Below are 11,013 nucleotides of genomic sequence, written 5' to 3'. Positions count from 1 at the left end.
AGGACAAAATAGTCTCCCATTTAACAGTTACTACAAATGTTGCCCTATGACAATGGTTAACAATCTCACAACACATCAACAATATCCTTACTCTACTTAGTGTTCCCTATCATCAGCTTCCTACTCCCCTTCTGCCTTCTGGTGGCCAATTTTTCCAGAATAGATCTCCAGATCCTTCTTCCCAGTCTGTCTTAGTCTGGAAACTCTGCAGAAACCTGTCCACCATGGGTGACCCTGCTGGTATTTGACATACCAGTGGTATAGCTTCCAGCATCACAGCAAAACACAAAACACCGCAGTATCACAAACTGATGGAAGAGTGGTGGCAGTTGTTTGAACAGAATAATAGGATCCTGCATGGTTTAAAATTAGGAAAGGTGTGTATGTTAGGGCTGTATCCTTTCACCATATTTATGGAATCTGTATGCTGAGCAAATAATCTGTGAAGCTGGACTATATAAAGAGGAACACGGCATCAGCATTGGAGAAAGACTCCTTAACAACCGGCGTTATGCAGATGGCACAACCTTGCTTCCTGAAAGTGAGGAGGACTTGAAGCACTTACTGATGAAGATCAAAGACTACAGCCTTCAGTATGGATTACACTATAACATAAAGAAAACAAAAATCCTCACAACTGGACCAACAAGCAATACCATGATAAACAGAGAAAAGACTGAAGTTGTCAAGGATTTCATTTTACTTGGATTCACAATCAACACCCATGGAAGCAGCAGTCAAGAAACCAAATGATGTATTGCATCAGGCACATCTGCTGCAAAAGACTTCTTTAAGGTGTTAAAAAGCAAAGATGCCGCTTTAAGGACTAAGGTGCATCTGACCCAAGCCACGGTATTTTCAATTGCCTGGAATGCAAAAGCTGGACAATGAACAAGGAAGGCCAAAGAATTGATGCCTTTGAATTATGATGTTGGCGAAGAATACTGAATATACCGTGGACTGCCAGAAGAATGAATAAATCTGTCTTGGAAAAAGTACGGACAGAATGCTCCTTAGAAGCAACGATGGCAAGACTTCATCTCATGTATCTGGACATGTTATCAGGAGGGACTAGTTTCTGGAGAAGGACATCCATCATGCTTGGTAAGGTAGAGAGTCAACAAAAAAGAGGAAGAACGTCAAGGAGATGGATTGACACAGCGGCTGCAACAATGGGCCGAAGCATAGCAAAGATTGTGAGGATGACACAGGACCAGGCAGTGCTTCCTTCTGTGGTATAGAAGGTTGTTATGAGTCAAAACCAACTTGATGGCACCTAAACAACAACAGATCTACGGTATCCAATACGGGAGCCACTAGCCGTGCATAGCTATTGAACATCTGGAACATGTCTAGTCCACATGGACACATGCCATAAGTGTAAAATACACACTGGATTTCAGAGACTTAGTATAAAAAACATAATGTAAGATATCTCCTTAATAATTTTTGTATTGATTACATGTTGAACTCATAATATTTAGATATATCAAGTTAAATAAAATACATTATTAAAATTAATTTCACCTGTTTGTTTACCTTTTTAATGTGGCTACTACGAAAAGAAAAAACTGTTGCCATTGAGTTGATTCCAACTCATGTCAACCCCATGTGTTGCAGAATAGAACTGTGTTCCATAGGGTTTTCATGGCTGCGACCTTTCAGAAGCAGATTGCCAGGCCTTTCTTCTGAGGCATCTCTGGGTGAGTTTGAACCACCGACCTTTCAATTAGTAGTTGAGCCCTTAACCGTTTGCATCGTCCAGGGAAGATCACATATGTGGCTCACATTATATTTCTATTGGACAGTGCTGTACTTGATTAGAGGTTAGCAAACTTTTTCTGTAATAAAGGGCCAGAGAGTAAATACTTTAGGTTGTGCGGGTCATACAGCGTCTGCTGCAACTACTCTGTTGTGGTAACACAAAAGCAGCCACAAAACCAAAAAACAAAACCCATTGCCATCGAGTTGATTCCAACCCACAGCAGCCCTATAGGACAGAGTAGACCTGCCCCATAGGGTTTCCAAGGATGTTGTCTTTACGGAAGCACACTGCCACATCTTTCTCCTGTGGAGCAGCTGGTAGCTTCAAACCACTGATCCGTCGGTTAGCAGCTGAGCACTTAACCACTACACCACCAGAGCTCCTTAAAGCAGCCATAGACACTGCATAAATAAATGACCACAAATATATGCCAATACAACTTTGTTTATAAAAACAGGTGGCTAGCTGGATTTGGCCCATGAGCCGTAGTTTACCAACCGCCCTTCTAGATAATCAGGCTTTTGTTCTAAACAGAATATTGAAGAACACAAAGTGACAGAAGATCTTCTTTTTAAGGAATTGTTCCAAGGCTGTAATCTTTACGGAAGCAGGCTGCCACATCTTTCTGCCGAGGAACGACTGGTGGGTTCAAACCACCGACGTTTGGTTAGCAGCCGGGTGCTTAACCAGTACACCACCAGGGCTTCTTGAGAATGGTCTAAATACCTCAAAAAAGGCATTACAGTCTGAAGCCTTGTGGGCACCTAGGCAATGTAGGCAGCTGGCATCTCATGGGTTGGAGCAGGCCCAATGGGCAGCTGCTACACCACTAGTTACAGCTACCTCTGTTATGTACAAAACTAACACTGATTAGCTACACATCACACTCCAAATATTGATTAAGCTAAGCTGATTTCCTGGCTCAGGTCATGTGTGTGGTTATGAGCTGTTTCCTGCCAGGAAAATAAGGCAATTACCTTGAACAGCTTCAGCCACAGGTGTGACACGTGTCCAACCTTCATAGGTATTTGCCCATGCCAAGTTGCGTTAACTTAAGCTAAAACTCACCCAAACGTTCCTTTGTTTAACAATAATGAGGTCAGAGTCTATGTCTTATTCATTGTCGTATCCCTAGTTTCTGAGATAGGGTTTGGCACATAGTAGGTTTTTAGTAAATGTTCCTTGCTGAAATAAAGAACTGGGCATGGGCATTTCTGCCAGGTGCCTAGGTGGTACGCCCACCCCCATTACTGATCCACAGCCTTGGGAACACCTGCACGTAAGCCACTGGACTTGGCCTAATCTTGAGGCCCACTGCCCTTTCCTTGCATTCAAAAGTTCTCTTGAGAGGGCTCACCACTTCTCCATTCCATCCAGCCTCATGAACTCCTGAAGAGTCCTTACCCTTTGGCACCTGACTCAGGCCTTGGAGGTCAGAGCTGACCTGGGGGACTGTGAAGCCAGGGAAGGTGTCATCCTGGATCCTACCTTCCCCCATTTGGGGTGGACTTCTCCCAGCACTTGAGTCCCTCCAGATCTTTCAGACAACCCCCGCCCCCACTACATTTTGGAAATGTTTCCATTTCTTCACACCCCAAATACAACTGTCTCCACTCCCTGCAGGACTCCTGTTCATCTGAAAAGTTCATCCATGCTAATATGATAATGAAAAAATACAGAGGTGATGTCACATACCTGCATTTCTACACCAACTTTGTGGAGATAATGCCTTAAAAGCACAACTCAAATGCACTGCAGCACACCTATAAGCAAGACTTTTGGGGTGTTGGTGGCATTTCTGTGACCCTCAAAGTATGCCATTTAGGCAGCCACATAGATATAAGCCACTGTGGAAGCTACTGATTGACTTTGCACACAACAGAGCCGGGCTCTGAAAGATACCTGGGCCCTCAAACATCCGCTCATACAAAAAGTTGGCCTTAATCACCACTATACCACTACATATGTGTATAGATATAGAGACAGAGGTGGTTCAGGGGTAGAATTCTCCCATTCTATGTGGAAGACTCGGGTTCTATTCCTGGTCAAAGCACCTTATGCACAGCTACCACCCATCTGTCAGTGGAGTCTTGCATGTTGCTATGATGCTGAACAGGTTTCAGCAGAGTTTCCAGACTAAGACAGACTAGGAAGAAAGGCCTGGCGACCTACTTCCAAAACCTAACCAATGAAAACCCTATGGACCACAAAAGCCCAATCCACAACCAATCCTGGCTCAAGACCAGGCAGAGTTTCATTCTATGATGCATGGGGTCACGGCAGCTAACAACAACGAGACCTAATCAAAGTTACATTATACAAATGTACAACGGCACAAAACATAGATCCCTGTGTCTTTGTATAATTGTGTATGTACTGTAATTTAAAACAAACAAGCAAACGAAAGAAAGGGGCCAGTTAATCTGTGTTCATGATAGAAAATCCTAAATGAGAGTGTTAAGTGCACTGAATACAGCCTGGGAATCAAGAAACACATTTATGTATCCTCTGGATGGAAAAAAAAAAAAACTATCAATACTGACAAAACTTCTTTCAGGATGACTGCGTTTGATTCCTTTAAACAAAATCAATACGAAGAGACTATTCAAATAACCCTCCCTTGTTCCAAAGTCTTATCAGTATGAGGACGGCTGAGAAACCTTGGCTCTTTGCTGTACATGGTCCACTTGCTACTTAAAAGAAAGAACAGAGAGACTGACAAATCTAAAAGTCATTCATGTTTTGCTTTGGGAAGTTCATTTACACTTAGACGTGTATGTGGGCATGTCTGCTAAAAACCAAACCTGTTGCTGTTGCATCAATTCCAACTCAAGTTGACCCTATGTGTTCCAGAGTAGAACTGCTCCATGGGGTTTTCTTGGCTGTGATCTTTACAGAAGTGGACTGCCAGGCTTTTCTTCTGTGGCATTGCTGGGTGGGTTCGAACCGCCAACCTTTAGGTTAGTAGACAGAACAAACCGTTTGTGCCACCCATGGACCTTATGTCTGATATGCAAGCAAAGCAATAACTGAGTGTCTATTGTTCTCATTCCTTCCCCTTTTACTCCATCCAAAAAAAAAAAAAAACCCATTGCCACTGAATTGATTCCGACTCACAGTGAGCCTATAGGACACAGTAGAACTGTCCTATACAGTTTCCAAGAACCAGTTGCTATATTCAAACTGCCGACCTTTTGGTTAGCAGCTGAGCTCTTAACCACTGCAGTCACCTAAAAAAGCTTTGGCTCATGCACGCTCTCTCTCCAAACTGGCTGGATCAAACTTTTCTTAAGTCAAAAAGGTAACTGTATTGGTTTAAAAGGTCTACTTTTCCTATTTCTTCTGACCAAATCTAAGCAAAATTCTGTTTATGTCAACAAAGCATGCAATTAAGCAGAATGGGCAATGATGTCAATATGGATTTCAAAATCAAGATGTGCCTTGGGAACATCTTCCAGTGGACCAGCATGCCTTCTCAAACCTGAACACTGCCTAGAGAAACATGATGACAGTAATGATTAAGACTCCCAGTTGTGCAGGATGTCCTCCCTTCAATACTATTTATTATGCCGTTTCTTCCTAACTCATATCGTATTAGGATAACTAACGTTAGGTTGAGTGCCTATTGTATGCCAGGCATTGGGACAGGTGCTTTAAGCAGTACTTTGTCTCACATAACCTCATCTTCACAACAGATCTGGGAGATGGGCAGTATTTCAGTTTTACAGGAGAGAAATGGAATGGATTCAGAGAGGGTAAGTAACTTGCCCAAGGTCAACCAGCTACTAAAAAGGAGGACCAAAATTCAAACACACATCAGCAAACTCCAAAGTCAGAAATGGTGTGCCTCTTGCCTTCCACAAACACCCAAAACGGTCACCACTTTTTGGCTGCTGTTGTTGTTGTGTGCCCTGGGGTGTTCCTACAACTCATGGCGACCCTATAGGACAGGGTAGAACTGCCTCATAGGGTTTCCAAAGCTGTAATCTTTATGGAAGCAGACTGCCACATCTTTCTCCTGAAGAGTGGCTGGTGGGTTCAAACCACCGACCTTTCAGTTAGCAGCCAAGCGCTTTAACCACTGTGCACCAGGGCTCCTACTTTCTGGCTAGATCTTCCAATCTCTCTGTTCCTTCTTTAAAGGAACGCACCCTCTTTCCTCTATACCTGTCATCATTTTCTGGCTACAGCTGAGGGAATCTCAAGACTTTACTCATTTGCATCTTGAAAACTCCATCATGCCAGCATGCCTTTCTTCTGGGGAGAGTAGAAGGATGCTCACCACACTGAGCCAACCGTCCAGTGTTGTGAAGCTCTTCTGCGGGTGAGGAGGGGAGACAAATCGAGGCCTCCAAAGCTGTATCTTCTCGGTAATTCCTCACATGCTGCACAGCCTTCCTGTCCCTCAGGGCCTTTCTCAGGGGAATGGAATGAGCCAATAAACAGGGTAACTGAATTCACTTTAGGCTCTTTATGGTCAACCCACGGGTATCCATCTTCTCAGTGAATTGCCTGGATTACGTCTTCTCTACTTTCTCTCTGGCTGCTTCCTTTGAGCCATTTCACAGCTCCTACACATTCACCAACAAGCAGCCAGATGAAATAGAAGGCAAAAGGCAACCCATCTCTTGGGAGATTTCAAAAGTTCCGGTCAGGCGAATGTGGAAGCTATTGGCTGATGTGACCTTTGGGGATTATCTCTGTATTTCAAATATCCATAAGTACTCTTCCACCAGCTTGGATAATTGATAGCTCCTATGCCTTCTTTTGAGGATCACTGGTGGCACAGTGGTTGAGTGCTCAGCTGCTAACTGAAAGACTGGTTTAAACCCACCAGCTGCTCTGTGGGAGAAAGATGTGGCAGTCTGCTCCTACAAAGATTACAGCCTTGGAAACCCTATGGGGCAGTTCTACTCTGTCCGATAGGGTCGCTGTGAGTCAGAATCGACTGGACAGCAATAGGTTATACCTTCTTTTGATCGTCCTAAGTCTTGTGTTAGTCCACACCAAGGGGTTAATTGGTATCTTAGATGAATAACCAATGGTCTGTGACCACTTACAGAGAATTCCGGACAGATTCTATCACAGTCATAGGTTGCTAATTATCCCCACATACATTTCTTTGTCCTGTGGTTGTCTAACAAGTGAAAATATCCACTGTGAATATTTCAGCTCTACAGCTGACATCAATATTGGCCATTTTGAGATTTATTTTCTCATTAAAAAAAAAAAGTTATACATTTGAGACCACAGTTGGGAATGGACACAATTGCCTTCCAGAAGTGCCATTGCTACAGATGGGACCGGGGCAGCTTCAGGCTGGTTGTGGCCAAGTTTGGAGGAAGGTAAGAATTAATGGTGTAAAAACATGGCAAGGGGTCTGTTGGGCAGGGCTTGACTGCTTAGCACCAGTGACCTCAGTGGAAGCGGTTTCCTTTGCCTTTGCTTTCGAGGTCCTCATCCTCTGTGAGAAAGCTCTATGCATCTTGACCTTTGATGACTTCAGAATTTCTGGCAGCTGCTGGAACCAGGGATCATCTTTTCAGAGATCTGCTTGGCGTCATTCCGTGACTTATCTTTCAGGCCTCATCACAATTATTCATGCTTTGGCAGTATCCTAGCTACAGTCACAGTATTCTTCTTGGGCTGATACTGAAGGTTACTCTGTCCCAGCTGGTGGAAAAGGAAGGTAACCATCTCCTCAGGACCCTGGCTCCAGGGCTAATGTTCCCCTCCAGAGCAGGGGTTTAAAGACATCTGTTCAGAAAGGCACTCAACCTCTAGTCCTTGTGAAAAGGCAAACAAGTGGGGATAACACAAAACAGTAAATGGTCCCCAAATTGTGGAGAATTTGGCTTTGGAATGCATTTCAAGGCACACTCGCTGTACACTTGGATACATATTCATACGAACTCAAATGCTAAGCCCCACCAGCTGTCTCTGGACTATGAAGCAATATAAAGACCCAACCCTTTACTTCTATATTATGGGTGGCAAAATATTTTCTGTTTTTACTCTCTCTCTCTCAATATCCTGCTTCTATTCTGTGGCCCGTGCTTCCTGCTTTATGTATTTTAGGTTACTTTAGACATGACCTCACATCCTGGCCAATTGCACAGTAGAGCTTAATTGCTAGAGCTTTGCTAATGGCCCATACATCTATGCATGAGGGGAATGGGTTAGAAGCAGCAAAATTCAGAAGGTAATAAGCTGGCATGGCTAAGAGCTGGGGCTCTGGAGGTAGACAGACTTGGATTTCAATCTTGGAGTGGCTGTGTTTTCCGGGGTAACTTACTTAACATCTCTGAGCCTCAGTTACCTCATCTGAATGGGAATCATAATAGCTCCGTACCTCATGGGGTATTGATGATTAAAATTGTATAATGCATATAAACTATTTGGCACGATTCATGCTATTGGTATTACTATTATTCCAAGCTTCTAAATTATAAGGCAGCTTTCTCTCTCTAGAGCCCTGGTGGCACAGTGGTTAAGTGTTTGGCTGTTAACCAAAAGGTTAGCAGTTCGAATCTACCAGCCCCCCCCTTGGAAACCCTCCAGGGCAGTTCTATTCTGTCCTATAGGGTCGCTATGAGTCGGGATGACTCCACGGCAATAGGTTTGGTTTGGTTTTGGTTTAGTGTCTATACATTCCCGAGATCCTGCCTAGCCTGCCCACCCACACCCCCCTGACCGATCACTTCCTCCAGGAAGTACTCTTTGATTGAGCAGAATGTACACTAATGGAATACACTTTTTCTCTATTCTTTTACATTTGTCATGTATTTCATGAAGGTGTTCACATCTTCAACTCTCACACTGAGCTTCTCCAAGGCCAAGAAAGCTTGCCTTTCAGGAGTATCTCAGATGTCACATACTAGACGTACAATTAAAGCTTCTGACTGCCCAGAGAGAACCATCCCCAGCCCAACCCTGCTCTAGAGCCAACCCTCTAGTACAAAATCCCCAGCAAATGGCTAGACATCAGAACAAAGTGTCTCCTTGGGTTTGCAAACCTTCTCATTCCATTACAAAATAGCTTTATTGTACATCAAAGCACCGCTTTTACGGTAGCATATCTGAAGCCCATCTGAGGATAGCACACATAGGCAGGAAGCACTGACATTTCCCTCTCCATGATATTTCCAAAATCCATTCCTTCCCTCTCTGCCAAGACTTTCATCCATGCTCTAGTTATTTTCCACATTACAGAATTTTCTATACTCTTTCTTTTCGGAGCCCTTCTTTACCACTTGTTATCTCACTCCTCTCTATTCACAGCATCATTTTCCCTCCTCTGTGATCTGTTGTCTTAAATCCCCCTTGGTCCATACACAACTTTAACACTCACGTCACCATCTGTCTCTTTGTTCCCTGCAGTCCACTTAGACCGTCAGGTTTTCTTCTTGTTACTCTGATTTCTCGGGAGTGTCCAGAAGTGGTCACTTCTTGCCAGGTCTGGGGATTTCTACGTGGAACTTTCCAGACGCCCTGTACATTAGTGCTTCTCACACTGCTCTACTACATCATTTCTGCCTCTATGGGTAACTAGCGCCTTGTGGACGGGGATCATCTATTTAAACTGAAACCCTGTCATTTGTTATGGCAGTTTTATTTATGAGCCTGTATGCTGGAACCCCGTGGCATAAATATTAAATAACATCTCTTGGATGAAAAAAATCACTCATGTTAACTGACAACTTCTTAAGAAAATATGAAGTAAATCTGACCACAAAATTTGGTATTGGGTAGTTTTAAAACATGAGGAAAAAGCATGGATTGCTCAACAGGTAGATGAAAAGGCAGCATTACAATTTGCCTTTTTACACCTTCTTACTTCAAGAAATGAAATACCCAAGGTGTAAAGAGCGTTAAAAGAAACTTGGGCTGGGTGGCAAATTTCTTCAGAATCAAATTCTAATGTCTGCCAGTATCTCCTAAGCAGTTTTTAGCCTCTGAGAGGAAAGTCTCCCAATAATGACAATGTCACATAAATGAAAAGAACTCTGGACAATGACAATGATCAGTTTTTTTGTTTTTTTTTTTTTAAAGCATTCTGTGAATTTCCTATTACATCAGTTTCATGATTCAGCATTTTCCATTTCATTTATTTACAGTAATATACGGTGAGATAACCCAAGGTTTCTGCAGGATCCTGGAACATAAGGTAGGTTGGGCAAGGAAGGGTGTCACCTTCTGCAAATTTACTATTGTTTAGGAGAATTCAAAACAGAAGAAAGCAAACCTCGAAGGAATTGAGAAATATTTCCCCACCTTGTTCTGAGGGTCTAAATTACACTCGTCTTTAAAACGACTAGGCTTTGAAAAAGACGTTACTACCATTTCGTTCATGACTAAAGGAGAAAGCAAGAAGTGTGAAAATTGTAAACCGACATGCCGAAGCCAAACGTATTCTCTGAAACGACAAAGTAGAAGACGCAGCTAAAGTCACCACTCCAGCGGCAAGCGTGTTACAAAGAACTAGATTTCTTTCTGGCATCTGCAACTTGGTTGGAGTGACCAAGGAGGAGTTGAAGGAGCGCTGGAAATACGAGGCTCATCGCGAGGTGCATAGGCAGTAAACGGTCTGACTCGTGAGGACCCGGGGGAAACTAAAAGGAGGGTCAAACCTGGAGGCTGGCACAGAGAGAAAGCGACGAAGTTGGGCACGGAAAAGAAAGGAGCTGAGAGAAGACTGAGAGGGAAGCCCGGGAGGGATGGGGAGGGGGGCTGAGAGCCGTGCGCGGCGGGGCGGGGTGGGAACGCTGGGTGTCTACGCTCTCAGGTGGAGTAGGAGAGAGAAAGGAGGCTAGAGGGGAATCTGGCCCCGGGCTGGAGCGAATCTGGGAAGCAGAGGAAGGGACACCAACGAGAGCGCAGCGCGGCAAGTCCGGTCCACGCTCCTCTCTCCGCGCCCCGGGTACCCATCCCAGGTGCGGGGAGCGCCCGGAGCCCAGCGGCGAGAAAGCGAGAAAACTAGCAGCGGCACCCCGCCCGGCATGGCTGGGGTCCCCGGCTGCCTCCCCCCACCCCCACCCCCAACAACAACCCCAAGTCCCGGGGGCCCCGCGCAGAGGGGAGGACCCGGGCAGGGTCGGCGCTCACCAGGTAGCAGAGCAGGAGCAGCGCGCAGGCAGGGCGGCCGCCGAGGCCCGGGGGTCCGCCGCCGCTCGGAGGGGCCATAGCTACGGCCTGGGGGGCGACCGAGGGCGGCGGGGGGTGCTGCTTCTGCTGCCGCGGCCACCCGA

The 11,013-nt window shown here is 44.9% G+C and overlaps 1 protein-coding gene across 1 annotated transcript in view; it reads right to left on the bottom strand.

Annotated features, from left to right (window-relative positions):
- The window catches only part of SEL1L3 (SEL1L family member 3), a 146,361-nt gene extending 135,379 nt beyond the window's left edge, over window positions 1–10,982 (bottom strand). The window contains exon 1 of the mRNA XM_023730233.1: window positions 10,871–10,982. Within this exon, the coding sequence (XP_023586001.1) occupies window positions 10,871–10,948 (78 nt within the window). The 5' untranslated portion in view covers window positions 10,949–10,982. The remainder of the gene's footprint in view (window positions 1–10,870) is intronic.
- Window positions 10,983–11,013: the final 31 nt, after the last annotated feature.

The sequence above is a fragment of the Trichechus manatus genome, unplaced genomic scaffold (assembly GCF_000243295.1).
Source record: "Trichechus manatus latirostris isolate Lorelei unplaced genomic scaffold, TriManLat1.0 scaffold00034, whole genome shotgun sequence".
NCBI classification, from domain to species: Eukaryota; Metazoa; Chordata; class Mammalia; order Sirenia; family Trichechidae; genus Trichechus; species Trichechus manatus.
The sequence above is the reverse complement of the archived record's forward strand: the minus strand, read 5'-3'. Positions and strand labels throughout refer to the sequence as shown.